Source organism: Carassius carassius, chromosome 50 (genome assembly GCF_963082965.1).
Source record: "Carassius carassius chromosome 50, fCarCar2.1, whole genome shotgun sequence".
Lineage (NCBI taxonomy): Eukaryota > Metazoa > Chordata > Actinopteri > Cypriniformes > Cyprinidae > Carassius > Carassius carassius.
This window is the reverse complement of record NC_081804.1, coordinates 7,147,248-7,166,724: the sequence shown is the minus strand read 5'-3', so window position 1 is coordinate 7,166,724 and position 19,477 is coordinate 7,147,248. Positions and strand designations below refer to the sequence as shown.

Below are 19,477 nucleotides of genomic sequence, written 5' to 3'. Positions count from 1 at the left end.
TAGAGTAGAGCTATGATTGTTGTTAATGACATTCCTGTGCTCCGTCCAGTTTGGATCTAATGCACAAATCAAATTCTCAGGTGCTCATTCACGCCGATGTTTGACGGATGAATGCAAACATTTGATCTGAGAGGTGGACGTGTGTGCTTTGTGGCCTAGTTGCAAATGAACACTAACTGAATTAACAGCTGTTATCGCCGCAAGGCTCCTCACATATTCTGCGGGTTATCAGAGCACTGGAGAAGAATAGAGTGTGAAAAGACATAATAAGAGGATAGGAAAAAGTATTTCTTCCCCTAACCTTGTAATATGTTGAACAATTGTGTAATTTGAAGTGTACACTTTATTTGTGATTATTCACCGAAAATAAATATTCTGTCATCATTTACTCATCCTTGTGTTTTTCTAAATTTTGTTGAGTGGAACACAAAAAAAAACAATTTTAACAGAGTGTTTGAGCTGGTCCTTTTCATAGAATTAAAGTAAATTGTAACCAATGGCTGTCAGGCTCTGAAAATCTGAAATATATTATAAGACGTACCATATAGTCCATTTGACTCAAGTGATATATTGCAATTCTTCTGAAGCCATAATTGTGAAAACCATTCATACATAAGAATAATAAATAAATAAATAAAATAAAAAATATATATTATTCATTGATTTTCTCCTTCACAGGAGCACTGAAATCTCATTCAAGTCTACTGAAATATGCTGTCGAAGACATTGACAGTAACATTACGTGTCAAATTTATCTTGCATACAAAACCATTGTACATTCTGTCAAACAAAATCAAAAACGAAAAGAAAACAGGAAATTCAGCTTGATGATTAGTTTTTCGTTCAGGGGTGCAAATAATAACCAACTTGAATATTCGATTTCTACATGTGGGCGAGAACGAATCCCCTTTCTGCTGATTGGTCAGCCGAACATCAAAATGTGCCATCATCAGTTCTTCCTCAGGCGAAATAATAGTATACACATTCTCAACACGTTTATTGCAACTACGTTTCTTCTTTTTCTCATCAAACCAACCAGATTAACGAATAGCTCGACACAACCCACACTGGCATAGAGCCTAGACAGGCCTTTCTTCTGTGTAGACATAAAATTCACTACTCTTTGCATCAGTTGTGTATGGCAGGGTTTGATGGCTGTCATAGCCTACACCTGAGCGCTCCCAGAAAGTCAAAAAATAAATAAATTAAGATATAAATCATTATATTACATTATGTACATTAAAAACAAAAAGGAAAAAACTTGCATGGTGCAGGCTTATTAACTTTCACACGAGATCTGTCATTTTGACAATCTTCTGAGTGTATAATATAGTCCTTGTGTTTTCTTAAAATTATGGGACAAGTTGCATAGGATTATTTTACAACATGTTAAAAAAAAGTGAAATTCACAATTCTCTGCCATTAAAAAAAACTGTATGATTAGTGCCACCCCACTGTCAGAGAGTGAATTTGCAGTCTCAATCAGTACGCCTGCTGTTTTTGTTGTGCAGATGTTTTATGTAGTATAGATTCACAAAACTAAAGTCAGGCCATTCTGTTTTTGTTTACAATTTATACAAATCTAATGCAATTATACAATCTAATTTTGATTCAAAAACTGCTCATTATGCATGTACACAGCATATCGTGATTGCCTCTAATTTTGAACTGAAAGAGCACAGGCAAAGCATTAATTCCTTTATATTAAGAGATTTTTGGTCTTATTTCTTTATTTGATTCAGGATTTGTTTTAAAATGTCAATTTAGTTTTGTTATTTGACATACTTCAATTTCACAAATAAATGTGCAGCATTTTTGTTCAAGCAATAATAAAAGGACACCTTTTAAATCTCTTAATGTCTTAAATCTCATTTTGCAACAAAAAATTTTTTTATTGTGAAATCAGTATCGTGAATCGTATCACCTCCTGAGTTGAGTGAATTGTTACATCCCTACACAATATACTACATAAAATACAATGATAGTGAAATATGTTGTGGGTGAGTAAATAACGACAGAAGTGTCATTTTTGGTGTACTATGTCTTTAAGTTGGCATGACAGTGAATGAGATCATGTTCAAAGTGTGTGTTTTATGTGTAGACACTCACATGGCCTATCCTCGTTGGGTTTGCTTGGGATCTCTTCCACACATTCTGCTGGGAACCAGCCTACATTCCCTCGGGCACTGCCTTCCCAGAATCCTCCTTCCCCAATACTGAGAACTATGTACGGGAAAGTCATCAAAAAATATATAAAACACTCTTCTCATTATTTACATACTACATGTGCAGTCCTCTACAAAATACCTTTTACACATGCAGCTCTTTTATCATTCTGACCACATCTCCATGGATGTATACATTTACACATGCCAAATAATTAACAGGCCTATGCTGATTTTACCCAGTGAAGTCTTCCCTCTTTATCTACTGAAACCTCTCTAGTTCATCTCTTTCTGTTTGTAAAGTGTTGCTAGCTCTGGCCAGGCATCACCTGATGCCGAAGGGCAGAATCTGTGAATTCTTGCTCTCCATATGGCAGGAGAAACTGCACTCCCTGCTACAAACCAGCTTTTCCATGCATTTGGTGCACACACTCTTAAAATGTCCATATTTACTATATAACATATGGTTTAATTAAGTAAAGTTAAGTTGAAATCATAAAATTAGATACATGTACCTTTGACCCTGTCGTTCTTATACAAAGCGATTTCTCCCTCGCCCTGTGGTTGGTAAGACTTGACCACCACGTAGTGTCTTCCTGGAACAGCACTGTACAGCTTGCGTTTGGACCCTGGAGTGTCCATGCCAGAGTAGACATCCCTGTTGGCACGGGGACTGGTTGGCATACAAGAAGCAAAATCTGAATATTAAAATAATACAATTATAATATAATACAATACAACACACACACACAAACACACACACACACACACTTTTAAATTAAATGTTCCCTTCTTGTGGAATGACCTCCCCAACTCAATCCGAGCAGCTGAGTCCTTAGCCATCTTCAAGAATCGGCTTAAAACACATCTCTTCCATATTTATTTAACTTTCTAACTTTAGCACTCACTATTCTAATTCTGTTCTTTAAAAAACTACCTTTCTAATCTTTTTTATTCTATCTGTTTTCTTTTCACTTATTATACAATTATAAAAAAAAAGACTTCTAACACTAGCTTGCTCTATTCTTTTTATCTGTTTTCTTTTTATTAATGTGTTTAAACTAACTGAGACTTGTGATAGCACTTATATATCATTGGCCTTTTGTTGTTTTTGATTGCTTCCACTGTCCTCATTTGTAAGTCGCTTTGCATAAATGTGTCTGCTAAATGACTAACTGTAAATGTATATAACATATAAAACACATGAAAAATGTTTCTGTATGAAATTTCCAATATATTTTTCTCAAATATTTATATATTGCGGTTACAACTAAGATTTTAGAACTTAATCATTCTATATATTTTCTTTTTCGTAAAAAAAAAAAATTATTATTTAAATATTAAAAAAGCAAACAATGTTTATAAAGGTTAGGTTTTAGACAGAAATATTCTGAGATATTCTCAAACCTCTAAGCATATTTTTGAATGGGCTTAGATGAAGGCAGAGAGCTAAAGGTCCTCTAAAATAGAGTCTGGCAATGTCTATAGTAAGAACTGAGGCACACTAGCATACTACGAAACCACAGCTATTAAAAGTATAAGGGCTCCCTCTGCTGGATACACACCATAAATATACATTAAAGCCAAGATGTGCTCCTGGACTTGTGTCTTACAAGCAGAAATTTTGAGTGTAGCCTTGGGCCAGTCTGAGTCATTAACTCATCCAGTTTATGGCAGCTGAGCCCTGTCCTGAAGTGACTCAGAGTGTAACTTCATCCACTCAGTGGGAGCAGATGGCTCCCATCCAAAAAAGTAATAATAATAATTTTTTCTCCAGAAAAATGCTGACATTAAAGACTCAACAAAAGAACATTCTCGATGTTGTTAATGAAGGTGCTAATGAGGGCGCGATGGGCCTAAAAATAACATTGAAACTCTCACTGCAAAAGAACATCCAGTTTTCAGATGACATGCATAATCTCAGAGGCACATATACTTAATTTCTCTGCTTTCAGTTTAACATATAAACGCAAGCCCAACTTCACAGGAAGGCAGGAGGATGGCCGAATGCAAAGCAATTTCAGATGGTTTAAAAATAATAATAAATAAAAATAAAAATAAAAAAGAAGAAATAAAATAAAATATATTTTTTCTCCTTTTTATTTATATTGAAATCCCAGAATGCTTATTACCATGAAGAAAAAATAAAAAGTTGATGAAATATATGTGAATAATATAATAATAATAATAATAATAATAAAGTAAAAATAACAAAAAAAGACACAATGTTGAACAAATCAGGGTTAAAATGGCCATCAAGAAAAATATAAAGTATTCACAAACCTGAATTCTGGCATTATGAAACACAGCTGTCGGTATAAATATCATATGGCATCATACAAACAACTTCCTGTTCACACATGACATTCCCTACCTCACAACCTCTCAAGGTCCCGGTGGCATCTGGTGACTTCAGTGTATAGGAGCAGGTGAAATTGGGACAAAGCACTTAAATGTGCCCTCTGTGTGTTTCCTGCTTTTTTAAGCCTCCACTGAGAACCTCTCAATGTCACCACCCAAAGTCAACACACCCAGATAAGCCTTCTTACGTAATAAAGCTTGACAAAGATGCTATAGATGTGATGTGCTTTTTTTGGAGCCAGCAAAGTGTTTACGCACAGCCCTAAACTGATACACTTGGTTTATTACTTTAAAATGAAAAATGTACGAAAATTGTGATGATACATGGAGAATACCAAAAAATGGCAACACAATAATATATATAATATATAATATATATAAACACAGAAAATAACCATATGAAATATGATCCAAACAGCACACAATGTTTGCCACATTTTAAGAGCAAACAAAACCGGCCGCACAGCGCTGCGAAATTAACTCTCAGCTACAAACTGCAGCAAAACTGTTCAGCCAATCAGATTTAAGTGCTGAAAAAATAAAAAAACAACAACATACTTTAAGCATAAAAAATACCAGAAATATAACTTGCTACCGACTGTAGATATATGAATAAGCATAGAACAAAAAACAAAATCCTTTTTTGCTTATATCACTTGCTGATATCTAATAATTAACTTTCAAATGGTTTTACGTACAGAATCTACACCAGCTGGAAGACAAACAAGCATATTTCAGCAAACCATAAATGAGTGGCTTACTCATTTAGTGCACCGCCTATGGCAGCCAACCGGTCTGCCAATGTAACTAGCTGTCAAAACCGAGCAGCGAAGCTTTCTTATCCAGCTTCATCCAAAGACAATTACATAAGCTGCGCTTCGCATCTTATTTTTGGAGGAAAAAGGCAAAAAAGAGTTCATGTGGGCTGAGGTATTTATGCAAAACAGGGAGGAAGGAAACAAGGCCAGTAAGTGTTAGAAATCGGTTCAAGCGCTGCACGTATAATCACATCCACAGGTCTATTTTTAATCAAGCTTGAAGGAAATAAGGTCTCATCATCTTTAAGATTTTGAAACCGCAATCAATATATGACAACAGTGGCAGATAAGCTACTATGGCAAATGCTTGGCTAGCCCATAACTGCGCATTCATACAATGAAATTATGTTTATATAGAGTTAAACTTAGCTCATTTTAAATCTGGCTTCATTTAACTCTGCAGGAGTTCATTAAACACTGGTGATTTTACCGGGGTCTGGCTGTGTGTATTGTTTACTTGATTAGCATGTTGCAGGCTATAAGCTACAGGATGTGTTATTCAACTTGTCCAAGGCATTACACTAAGACTTTATGAACTTTTGGTTCTTTATGAACGAGTTGTTCATTTTTAATGACAAAGAAGTAAAAATAAAAACTTTACAATGACACTTTCCAAATCACAGTGTGGTAATGGTCATGGCAAAATGTAAAAATCTTAAAACACAAATACCACAGTACTTGTTTACATGGGTAGATCTTCAAAACAACTCCAAACAAGCGGCATGCTGTATCTACAACATGACCTTTACTGGCATGAGATGGAGTGTCTCATATTTCCCTTGTTTATAGCGGTTGACAAATGGCAATATGATGATACAACTGACTACATCTGCTTCGGTTCCATTCTGAGCCTCTGAAGAGCAGCCATATTATCTAATACCCCAGAAGACACATAGACACCGACCGAAAGTGACACACTCACACATGTACACACAACATACGGACATAGCCATAGCAACTGCTGCTGTAACTAAGGAATAGCGTTCCATTTGAGCAGCACATGCAGGCACGGAAGCCAATGATATTTCCACGAGTTCGACACTGGCACTAGCTGGAATCAAAGACCCTATATTTGAGCCAAAAGACCAGATGTGCAGTCTTTGTTTTCGGTTGTTGTCCGTTTTTATTTAGGCTGGCCCGCATCAGCAGTGTAAATGCCATTGTAAAACACGTATAGCACAACAAATGAATCTATATAGGCTGCAGCATGAGAAATGAGAGGAGAACAGGGTCAAATACCAGAGGAGTTAATTCTTCCTTTTTAAAATGACATCTAATTAGAGGAGTTTTTTGCAGTGGAAGTGAGTAATTGGCCTGGCCCACTTACTGTACCGAGTCTGCTCTCGCGCTAGAACCCCTGTTGAGTGACAAGATACGCACACCCACCGACACACATGCATGCACGGAGACGCACACACTCATGCACACGTGCATGCTGAACTTTCACTACATGACAAGCACCCACGCACGCATTCACTCACAGGGAAATATGTATGCATGGCCACACACACACACATGCTCTCTATCTTTCGGAGCAGATTCTTGCCTCTCACTGTGGCCTAATTGTTTGCTAAGTCTCCATATTGCACTTTTGTATTTTGCGCTTCTATACCCAAAGTCACAAAGCTAAAAAAAAAACGACAGCCCGGGCATCTGTCCAACCTCATCCTGGATCAGGTGCATATCGCATTGCAAATGCAACCAAACCCTGGCTGCTCGGGTTATTTTTCAGACAGATGTCCAAATTTGTTGCCGTTTCTTTTCATGGCCATAAGCAAATCACATGGATTTCATATGTACCATTCAATGCTAAAGTCACATACTGTAGTTATCTATATGCTGTTATAAATTTCTTTGTCATCATCTATTCACCCTCATGTAGCTCCAAATCAGTATGACTGATTAATTTTGTGAATCAAATTAGGAGAAATGTTGAAGTATGTCCCAGCTGCTCTTTTCATTTTAATAACATTGAATTGGCACTGAGGCTTTTAAGTGTCAAAAAGGAAGCAAAGGCACTATAAAAAAGTATTATATAAATAGCACATACCAAGTTTTCTGAAGCAATAAAATAGATTTGTATAAAAATGAAAAATCTTAAACAACGTGAGGGTGAGAGAACAAAACAGACTTCGTTGAAGTCTGAACAAACCTAGAAAACTTATTTCATATATTTTTCAATACAAATTATTTCTCAAATGTACCCTTTCAAACTTATATAAAAGTTATACTTACATAAAAGAAACTAAAGGAGGTTTCAAAATATTATTTTATCTTAATACAATGCACTTTAAAAATTAATAGTTTATTCATTATTCAATACGTCGCCAGGGGAAGGACTGTTCACTTAAAAACAACGTTTACATATTAAATACTCACTCAGTAGAATAAGTCGCTGGGGTATATTTGTAGCAATAGCCAAATAAACTTTGTATGGGTCAAAATAATTGATTTTTCTTTTATGCCAAAAATAATGAGGATATTAAGAAAAGATCATGTTCCATTAAGATATTTAGAAAATTTCTTACCATAAATATATCAAAACGTAATTTTTGATTAGTAATATGCATTGCTAAGAATTTATCTGGACAACTTTAAAGGTTATTTTCTCAGTATTTAGATTTTTTGCATCCTTAGATTCTAGATTCTCAAATAGTTGTATCTCTGCCAAATATTGTCCGATCTTAATAAACCTTACATCAATGGAAAGCTTATTATTCAGCTTTTAGAGGATGTATAAATCTCAATTTCAAAAAATTTACACTTAAGACTGGTTTTGTGGTCCATGGTTACAAATACACATCTAAATGTCCATTCACAGCAGCAAAAATTCTGATTTGCTGTCATCAGGGTTCCAGACAAAAAGCAATTAAGGAGCCAATGGCTCATATAAGAAAGACCCCAAAAAAATTTTTTTAAGTGCTTTTATCATAATTTTAATCCATCTCGCAGATGTCCTGGGAAAAAAGGTTAACTTAAAGTGGGAATGTCTTTTCCAATTTGAGAGCTATACAGTATCTTATGTAGACAAATGGTTAAGTAAAAATGTGAATATGCAATATAGTGCATACATTAAGAAAATCCTCCTTATTATGGTTATTTTTCTAGCTGACTAATGAGCTTATGGATGACGAATAGTTATTCTGAGGTAAATGATTGTTACGTGTCTTTGCTCATAAGCTTTACACGTTTTCTGCAGTTTGAAACAATGTATGAGCAATTACATTTCATTAAGCTGCATAATGAAACATACCTTTTGATGTTCATTCATGTTTATTTCATATAGAATTCAAGAGAAATATATAATGGGTCATGTGCCACTTGAACTGAGGCACTAAAGCGATCACTCACGCTACATTAAAGAACGGCAAAACAGTTTTTATTGTTTGAATTTCACTATGAATTTAGCTTAATTTTAAAAGAATAAGCACAAAGCTTATTGTGATTACTGGACGGTAAGTGCACTACAAATAATATGAAGTTCACTCATTAACAGAACACAGACTAAAGATCTTGATAACATGAAGCCATATTAATGTCGATTATAAATGAGAATTGTTAACGACGTTGCTGCTGACAGTGTTACCTGTTATAGTTTGTTCAAGTTGTGCTCGAAACAGACACTGCTTTTCTGCACTTACTTTGCACCTCTCCGTCACTTTCGATCTCTCTCGTGCTGACTGTTTTTCCACTAAATCTTTGATGCGTATTCTCTCAGTTTATTACGTCAATATAACAAAATATGTGATTGCAAAACAACCAAAAAGGCATTACATTGACATTTTGAAATCATACCATGTCAATTTATATAGTCAGCCGTGGCGATCTTAGGAAAAAACAAATGCGGCCGTTTTAGCGTTCATCATCTGGAGAAATTCCTCTGAAAGTGATTCCACTAATAACATTCCTTTATTTTGTTATCATTATTGTTATGGTGTGAACTTCCCTATTCGCATAGAAATTTGTTATAATGTTAAGAGGCCTTAATTATGGATCTCATAACCTGAAAACTCCAAAAAGTAACAGAAAAAATACAACAACAAAAAAAACACTTATCTCTGCGGTCCAGTCCATATCCCACTGACCAATTCCCAACACTTGACCAATTTGCATCCACACATGGCCTTATAAAAATAACACAGATTGCCATAAATAAGGCCTCTAAAAACAACTTTGTCCTCACAGAAAAGGACACATTCCAGCCTGGACATGAGGCACCCACTCAAAACTAGACACACGGTAAGACATGGACACAGAGACAGTAGTCACCTCAAGTCCCATCACTCTCTTCTGGGACAGCAACTAACCTGCAGTGGCGCTGAGGGGTCTGTCTCCGTGTGTCTCCCTCCCCCAGGCGGCCCAGGGAAGGGGAACGGCTTCTTGCGGAGTGTCCCCCCCGGGCCATGGTCTTCACCGTGCCATTGGGGCTGTTCTGCATCTGCTGGGGGTGGCGGGGCGAGAGGCTGCGCAGGGGGGAAGCGGCAGGAGAAGGCAAGCGAGAGCGGTCCAGTGGTAGCTTGTTGACGTTCAGGTTGTTGTCGCTGTTGGAACGGAGCAGCACACGTGGGGCGGCAAGAGTGCTCCTACCCTGGTGCTGCGGCGGCGTTTGCTGCAGCGGCCTGCTCCGACCCGTGCCTGCCGGTGCCTCCCGGAAAGGCACTGAGAGAGATACAGAAAGAAAGAGAGTGATTAAATAAAACGAAGACACACAGTTTATACACAGTGTGAAGTGGACTTTCAACTACTCCGTATTATTTAAAGTAGTTCAGCTTTTTTAGGTGTCCTTCATTCCATTGAAAGTGACAATAATTTGAGCACTGTAACAAGTGTTCAAGTACAAGCTGCTAGACTGTGCTTCAGCTTTTTATTACATACAAGGAACTCTGTCACAGTAAAAGACTATCTGCTGTCTTCTCATCACCCAGTTTGATGCTCATTTATTGAATTAATGTGTAAATTTGTTGCTGCTGAATTTATGTCATCAGCTGTCAGAAATAATAAATAATACATTTTATTTGTAATGCGCTTTTCTTAGACCCAAAGCGCTACAGTAATAAAGTAATAAATAAAGTAAAACAAAACACCAAAAGCAATACAACAATTCATTATAGAAAGACAGTCTTGAATAAATGTGACTTAATCAACTTTTTAAAATCATCCAACGTTGGTGCATTTCTGACGTGCAGAGGAAGTACATTCCATAGCTTAGGGGCTTTATATGAAAAGGCTCTTTCCCCCATGGTCTTTAGCTTGCATGATGGCTGGTTAAGTGAAAGAGAGTTAGTAGAGCGAAGAGAGTGTGATGGAATATAAGGGCTGATGAGTTCACAAAGATACTCAGGTGCAGTCCCATGAAGTGCCTTGTATGTTAAAGTAAGAATTTTAAAATCAATTCTCGCATTTACGGGAAGCCAGTGTAATTGTGAAAGAACCGGTGTAATGTGTTCACGAGGAGAAGTACAAGTGAGCACACGAGCGGCAGAATTTTGTATATACTGAAGCTTGCTCAACGATTTAGCTGGAAGGCCAGAGAACAAGGCATTACAATAATCTAACCTAGTTGTTATGAAGGCATGTATAAGCCTTTCTGTGTCTGCAAAAGAGAGAAATGAATCAATGTTGCACATCTAAATCCATAGACAAATTCTAGTCAAAGGAAAAATCCAGGTTAAATGAGCTAAATAATTTGTTAACACTGTACAATTATGTTCAATAAAATTAGTTAACTAACTTGGATAATTTCTTCATATACTAATGCATTTTCAAATTTCAAGTTGTATACGCTTACAATATTTGCTGTATTATGAAAGAGCATGATTTCTTTTTAAGTATATTGATACATTAACATTAACCTAGATTAATAAATGGATTCTATTAATTATTTATGTAATGTTTAATTCAAAAATGGTTGTTGGTAGATATGTAAAAACAGCAGATCATCCTTTTTTAGGTAGAATTACTTTCCTAGGCCAATAGACTTTTACTATTTACTCATTTAATTCCTCTGGGTAAAGTTTGCTCCATGTAAACAATATATATATATATATATATATATATATATATCACTTATTGGTATCCTTAAGGGTATCACATAAAAAGTTACCAGGCTTACTGTACTTGTGTCATGAAAGAGTGTCATATCTTTAAAGCTGAAGTTTGCCGTTTTGTCAATGTTAAATACACTCCAGTTTAAAAGTGTGGGGTTGGTAAAATTTTTTAATGTTTTAAAAGAAGTCTCTTATTCACCAAGGATCCTTCAGAAATCATAATATGCTGATTTGCTGCTCAAGAAACATTTCTTATTTTTTTATATTTTTGTGGAAAGAATAATTTTTATCTGTTTTACTCTTCTGGACAGATAAAGAAAGTTTCAAAAGAACATTAATTTGAAATAGAAATCTTTTGTAAATGTATAAATGTCTTTTGATCATCAATTTATCAGCACCTAAAAATTGAACCTTGCAGAATCAAAATGTTCATTATTTAAAAAAAATAACAACTTTTGAACAATAGTGTACTTTCTTCTATTACAGCATAATATGCAGAGATAAGCACACATATTTGTAAGTTGTTAACACTGTGTGTTTTGTTTTTTGTTCATTTTGTTTTTTATTCCAAATTAGGCCAACATAGTAACACTGGCTCAACCAAATAGAATTTGGGGTGGAGCTATCTGTTTTAGCCGACCAATGGCAGAATGTTTGGGAAACCTGTCTGAAAACAAGCAGTTTGGTGTTGCTAGTAGTGCAAACAAACGCCAACTTTAGCTATAACTTTAACTTCAATGCCCAATAGAATTTAAAAAAGCTTTTCTTTCCTTTTTTTTCAAACTGAGAGATGAGAGATGAGTCAAATACATTTCTTGTGGAAATCAACAAAGTCACATTTTAGTACTCCTTTAATACAGTAAATGAAGTGTTTTTTTGTTTCTCAAACAACAAGACAATGCCGATCACTCTGGTCTCCAGAGAAATACACCCACAGCAGCCAACTTCTCTGGTTCCAAGGTGATATGTACACATTTCAGGACCAAATGAAGCATATATCTCCACAACACCCCCCTTCTTAAGGCATCAGGAAATCCCTTGAGTTCACTGTTCGCACTGTATGCATGATGAATGCCTATAATTACTTATCTGCTGCCACGTTAAAGGTGGTTCAAGAAGACGTTTATCCAAAGGAGCTTGTTTCTCAGAAACACTAGGCCGCTGAAAGACACAGTTCACACATGAACTAGATATCACTTGTTGGGTGAGACAAACGCTATAAATATATTCGGAAAAATTTAACCCAGGAGACGTATAAAGAAGAATTACGCCACTAAACACACATCAGTCTCTGCTGTTCATTTAATATGCTGATGTAATGGCAACCTGGAGCAGTTAGATCACCTTCACTGTCATGGAAGGTTATGACAAACAGGCTAAGAGATACATATCCTCCTGTTCATTATTAAAAAGGCTACTTTAGGTGGGTCATTATGGCAATAATGTACAAACCCAACCCCCACACACCGTGAAGAAATCTGCCCGGCCCCCACTGATGTGACAGTAGATGCCACATGAAACCTGCCAATGAAAGAAACCAACACTGATAATGTCACAAGAAAAAAAAACTGACATTGTTTATATAGGCACCAACTATGGTTTATTTCTTGCACCAACTGAAGACAATGACATCACAAGCACATTGGCTGCCGGAACACGTTGGTTTTTGGAATGCTGATGAAACAGCGAAATAACCTTCAAACAAGTGAAATCAAAGTGGAAACATTCCAACTGCAACAATCTCTCTCTCTCTCTCTCTCTCTCTCTCTCTCTCTCTCTCTCTCTCTCTCTCTCTATATATATATATATATATATATATATTATTATTTTTTTTTTTACCAATACCAATAAATGCAACTATAGGAAAGGTAGAAAAAATATGTTGAGGAACTCTTGGAAAATCCAAGAAGTTAAAAAATCAGCACAAAGTTGACTGAATTCCTTGCAGAAGGAAATTACTCTCTCAAAGTGATGTTTTCTCCACCTCAGACTAATTCACTCTTGGCCTCACGAGATTCAACTTTCGTTATAATCCGTCAAAATATATGATTGAACTCAAAGACTTTTTCCTTACAGAAAAAAAAAGGTCTGTGTAGCACTAACACTGGAGTTCTGAGCACTAATCCCATGGAACAGAAGTCACCCAACATCAGACCCTGCTCTAGACTCTCAAAACCCCAAAAGATCACCTCTTACCTTCTTTCTTGAAGGCATTCAGTAAAGACTTCATATCTCCTCTGAGTTTATTGCTTAATAACTCCCTTGGAATGTCCGTTTCGCCTTGAGGAACTTGGAAACAGAAGGTCAGGTTCTCCTGGACTGGGGTTCCGCGGTCAGTAAAGCACAACAGAGAGGGTTACGGAGAAGGCAAGCACTGTGGTGACAGTGCCCGCTCCACATGATGCCGTCTGTGACTGCGAGAGGAAACGGCAGTGTGCACAAGCCTCGCACGTTTCTTCACTCTATCTCTCTCTCTCATTGACACACATACATACACACTAACTCTCTCGCTCGGTCTCAGTTTCTTTCCGTTTCGCCCCGCCCCCTTTCCTCTCTCTATCTCTCTTCCTTTACATCACTCTCTCCCCACCACCAAATCATTCACTGTACTATCAGTCCAAGCCTCCCACTGTTTGGTTTCCTCTAGGAGGACAAGGCAGAAGACTGATTGGAGTGTGTTGTTGAATCAGCTGTGTGACAAGACCATGCTGGGATAATCTGATTCAAATCACCACCATTATGACGCAAAGTACTGAGATAAACACAGTTGCCCCAAAATTCGTCAATTTCGGCCCATCAGTGGCTGGTGATATCATCAGAAGGGTTTTTTAAATTTGCTGGCGACCACCCACCAAAGATGCAATCAAGACTCTTGAATTAACTTGACAATGAGAAGTTGTTATTGATTAGGGATTTTAACCCTTGTTGGCTCTCCGAAACAGCTGTATGGGAATCAAGCCACCAAGTGTTGCTAAGCAACCCAGGGATGCATGTCTAAATTAGTCAGTGCAAGTTGCCGGGTTGTGAATTCTCCTGTTACCCATGTATGTGGGCTGTCCTTTCACACTAGCAATTCACAATTGCCTCTCAAGCTCTCTTTCCCTCTCTCTCTTTTTTTCCCCTCCTCCCATTTTCTGGCATGAGATGAAAAAAAGGGATCTTTGAGGAAACAAGGAAGGAAAGAATTCTTGCAAATTAAAATCTGTGTCAGGGTATGATGTCGTCAGCATATATATGGATATAGAGTTAATAAATATACAGAGGGATCCCAAAGTCTGAGCCCACTAGTCCAAATCTTTACATTTTGCTTTAGATTCTAATGAAAATATACATGAACTTCAGAATTTGGTGGACTGCTTCATTGATGACAGTATTATTCAAACTGACATGAAATTCACGAGTTTGTGCAAAACCTGATTATCCACAAAAATGTATTTACATGAATGAATTAATTAAAGAAATTTATTCACAAATTGTTTCGATTTGCTTACCAAAAATAGATTTCCCAACAGTGTCGTTATACTTAACTGAAACTAAAATACATTTTCGTTAATTGAACTAAATATGAATAAAAAAAAAGATCCCCCCCCAAAAAATCCACGATTTTCAAGAGTGTCTAATGACTTCTGGACCCCACTGTATGTCTTCAAATGTACACCGCTGATTAGATGACTTGTACATAGCAGGGATGGACAGAGCAGAACAATAAATCCAACATAATGTGTGCATCATTAGAAATCTCAATTCCATCTCTGTTGTCTAATGAGCCAGCAAAATGATAAAACTGACATCTTCTCACATCTAATTCAACTCTCACACAAGTAATAATGCCATAAGCAGCAAAATCGTTTCAAACTGGTTCCCAGTGGGAGCTGTGAATGTGTTTTCAGGGAGCGGCTATGATATGGCCATGTTTCAAAATAAAACAAGCTCCACTTTAAAATAACCCAAAGCAAACCCTGTGAGTTAAGTCTCTACGGACAGCCTCCTCTTTCTTTTTGCTTTCTTCTCATTCTTCTGCTCATGCTATTAACACCCAACCTTAAAAAAAAGTGCCAATCGCCTTTGTCTCGGTTGCTTTGATTCATCTTTCCTGATAAAGAAAACATCCTTTCTTATTTGTGTCAGCAATTTCCAAATCCTTCGCCCCTTCCAGACCAACGCTAATTTTCACCCAATTAAAGACTCTATGTAACAATCAATTCCTCCGGACCTCAGAGGGGCCAGCCACCGCAGCTGGTATCCACAGTCTCATTAAATCAATAGATCATTAAATTGCACTTGAAACTGTATCACAAACCAAAGAGCTCAACCTATTTCGATCGAAGCAGACGTAGGTTTGAACTTGGGTGGTGAACTGAAATCCATCACTCTGTCATGCTTTGAATTTGGCCTTGTTTATAAACCATGATTAAAACTCAACATGGTGAATTATATTTCCCAGTGGCCCCAATATCTAATATAGACTGGCAGAATGCAATATGAGCCTGTGTGTGTGTGCACGCATTTGCATGAGCACATATACATGCATTTCTTCCATAATTCACACAATATTTGAGTGCTCTTTGAAATCGGCGCCATTTCACATGCTTTAACAAGTAAGTCGATAATAAGCCAGGCTCCGAGACCTCCTTGGCTTCTCAACTGCGACAAGTGCACACAAGGCAAACTCACATCCCTTAAGCCAATTATTGTGTGGATCCCGGAACCATGACAACCACCGGGTTGCATTAAATGGGACGTCCATTTACATACATAACTACAGTCCTTGTTTTAAACATATGTATGGTGGATGCAGCAATAAGCAAACAAAATCCGATGGATTTCGCCAATGCAAAGCCTTCCCAATCGGTTCGAATTTGTGAAGATCAAAGCTCTGACACTGTGCCCTCCGCTGTGGTCTAACATGTGACACATAATTACCAGATCCCCTGCTACTATGTGCATGAAAATAACAAGTCGTTCCTGTCTCCTCCCTGAGTGACGCATTAGACGCAACGGCAAACTGTGCAACTATTGAAGATTGTTCAATCAAAACCTTAAAAAAGCAATATCAACGCACAGCTGGCCAACCCATTCGTTCCGTCAGAGGCTCCTTTTGCCTGATTGAAACATTCAGAAGCCTGCTGATTCCCATATTACACAGATGGAATCTCTGTGTTTCTGTCAGAGCTGTTACTAAAGGGTATAAGGAAAACCTGACAGCTGTTGCAAAGAAGATGTGCAATGCTAGGCCTTACATCTACACTTCAGGTCAGCTGTATTCTCCAGCTACACTCTTAAAAATAAAGGTTTTAGTTTTTTGCAGAAATGCCACTGAAGATGCATTTTAGGTTCCCCAAAGAATCTTTAAGAGAACAGTTTTTTGGAACAGGTCATTTTTTGTTTTTTTTGTCAAGTACATTGACAAAAAAATCTGAAGAACCAGGGTTTCTGCACGTTTTATTAAAGTAAATTTAAGACTTTTTATGAACAAGTAAAACAAAGAAAGGAATAAATTGAATGGAACACAAAAAGCCAATATGGTCTCTAAATGTAAAGGTCTTATATTACCAACACTTCAAAACTCGAAAATACAACTTCACACAGATATCCATTACTTTTTCATTCATTTTACAAAATAACATATTGAAATAACTTTTACTGTACCTCCTGCAGAAAAAGGGATGTTTGTCCTTTGTATTTTTTTTTTCCAGTACAAATGTTCAAAGGTTTTTAAATCAACCAGTTACTTGAGAAGCAACATGTCATACAGTAGGTTTTATTGGAAACTGATCAAAATGAAGTGAGCCAGTGGGCTCAGAAAAATCTACTTAATTCGAAGAGAAAATAAGTAAAAACAGCTATGTTTCTATCCAAAGTTGTGAATTTAACTTGTGCGCAAAATTTGAATATTGCATAAAATATAATTATGTAAATTAAGCAACGTTTCCATTCAACAATTCAAAAAGAACAAAAGCGTCATTTCCTGATAAACTAGAACTAAATATCACTAAAAGTAGGAGAAGCCCCTGAATAATAACTTCCTTGTGCCTGAGTAAAACACAATAAACGCGGTCATTACTTTCGGAGGTGGATGTTGCTGTTTGGGAATGGAGTCTTGAAAGACAGTACGACAGGCAATTATACAGAAATATTTTGATGACAGACTTTGGCTCAGACATTGCAGAACAATCAACAACATTTGAGGTGCTGTGCAATAAGATCGTTCTGCTGATTAAAGTTATCCCCTGTACATTCGCGCAAAGTCGCATGACTTTTTTGATGCGCATGAATCAATGCATTTCCATCTCTCATTATTCGCATTAACACCTTTCGCACAAGTCAAAAAAACACCTCAAACAAGCACCACCCCCCCCCCCCCCCCCAAAAAAAAAAAGATTTGAGTTTCTGATGCGATACTTCAAAATGCACATAAGAAAATAAAAAAAAACAGGGAGATGGATATGCAGCTATTGACAGACATTTGTTATTGTTTTAAGCATGATCACATTTAATTTCCTTCCAGTCCTCAGAAAACAAGACTTCCTATGTTTGTTCAGTTTGCATCTCACGTAAATGTATCTTGATTTAAGGATGTTTAGATATTTGAATTGGAAATCAAAACAAAAATCCTGAGGAAGATTTACAGTGCATGTAAGATTTAATGCCATGACTTCATGAATTTAAGACCTTCTGCTCTGTTTTAAGACCTTTTAATGCCTTAATTTGTGAAAACAAAAACTGTAAAGACTTTTTTTAAGACCTGCAGAAACCATGAGAACCTTCTTCCTCTAAAAATAAACTTTTGTGCAATGGAAAGATTCCATGGATGTTTAAGGTTCTTCATAGAACCACAGATGCCAATAAAGAACCTTTATTTTTAAGAGTAAAGTCCTGGAAATGTTATCCAACATTTCAATTTAATATGAATACAGAGGGAAAATGAACTGACAAAGCAATCAAAGTCACTCAATGTCATTCAATAAGCAGGTTAACAATTTTATGGCACGTCAGTGAGACGAAGATTAGCATTGCAGGTCAGAAAAACCAGGACAATTGTGACAAAAAACTTGAACGTGACAATTCTGATCAAAAAAAAAAAAACCTAGGACTTGATAATGGCCTAAATTCAGTACAGGAAATAGTAGGAATTCTGCTGGTGTGCAAGTGTGTGTGTGTGTATGGATGAGTCTCCTCTTCCTGTAAGGTCTGTAGCTTATGTAGGTCAGCTCCACTGAGTAACGCTCTCTCTCTTGATGCACGCTTGGGTTCGGCGCATGAAATCATCTATAGGGTGAAACGACAATCAGCAATGCCTGTGCACATAACCTACAGATACAAATGAGTTATTTATGTCATGTTATTTCCATTTTACATTATATAAGGACTCATCGGTGGTGTGTGAAGTCCTTCAAAGTCTTACGGAACAGACTTCATTTCATCCAAATCCTTTCGTTTAATGATGTCTAATAATTAATTAAATCTGTTGTGCCTTTCTTAGTTTTAATGAGGTAGATGATTATGCGGTCCGTTAATTGAAACGAGCGCATTCAATCTCTGGATTCCTCAGAGTGTGGCTGAGAGTGTCAAAAAAATATAGGGATGCATTTTACTTTTGGTAAATGAATACTGACATCTGCTACATGTGTTAGAGCTGTGGGAGTAGAGAGTGCCACGCGAGGTTAAAAAAAAAAATTTGTCATCTGTTCATAGCCAAAATATTTTGCCGAATATACATAATCATGCCATTTTTTCTGTATTATATACAATAAGACCTCCTCACAGAAAGATATATGTATATACACACACACACACACACACACACACACACACAAACTATATACACAGTAAACATAATGCATAAAATGATATATGTATATATATATATATATATATATATATATATATATATATATATATATATATATATATATATATATATATATATATATATATATATACACATATACATATACACACAAACTATATGCACAGTAAACATATAATACATAAAATTATATATATATAGAATACATGCATGATATATGAAAACTACATTTGATCATATGCAAACCAACTTAGCAAAAAATGGCCCCGAAAACAG

General features: G+C 36.5%; 2 protein-coding genes across 4 annotated transcripts in view; one reads left to right on the top strand and one right to left on the bottom strand.

The window, feature by feature from the left end:
- The window catches only part of LOC132133746 (SH3 and multiple ankyrin repeat domains protein 2-like), a 77,855-nt gene that overhangs the window by 37,261 nt on the left and 21,117 nt on the right, over positions 1-19,477 (bottom strand). For all 3 annotated transcript variants that reach the window (XM_059546683.1, XM_059546680.1, XM_059546681.1), the window contains exons 10-12: positions 9,652-10,003; positions 2,681-2,838; positions 2,110-2,223 (exon numbers count right to left, since the gene is read on the bottom strand). In XM_059546683.1, the coding sequence (XP_059402666.1) occupies positions 2,110-2,223; positions 2,681-2,838; positions 9,652-10,003 (624 nt within the window). The remainder of the gene's footprint in view (positions 1-2,109; positions 2,224-2,680; positions 2,839-9,651; positions 10,004-19,477) is intronic.
- Positions 9,193-19,477, top strand: part of LOC132133750 (transmembrane protein 263-B-like) — an 86,191-nt gene continuing 75,906 nt past the window's right edge. The window contains exon 1 of the mRNA XM_059546689.1: positions 9,193-9,202. The gene's annotated coding sequence lies outside the window, so the exon portion shown is untranslated. The remainder of the gene's footprint in view (positions 9,203-19,477) is intronic.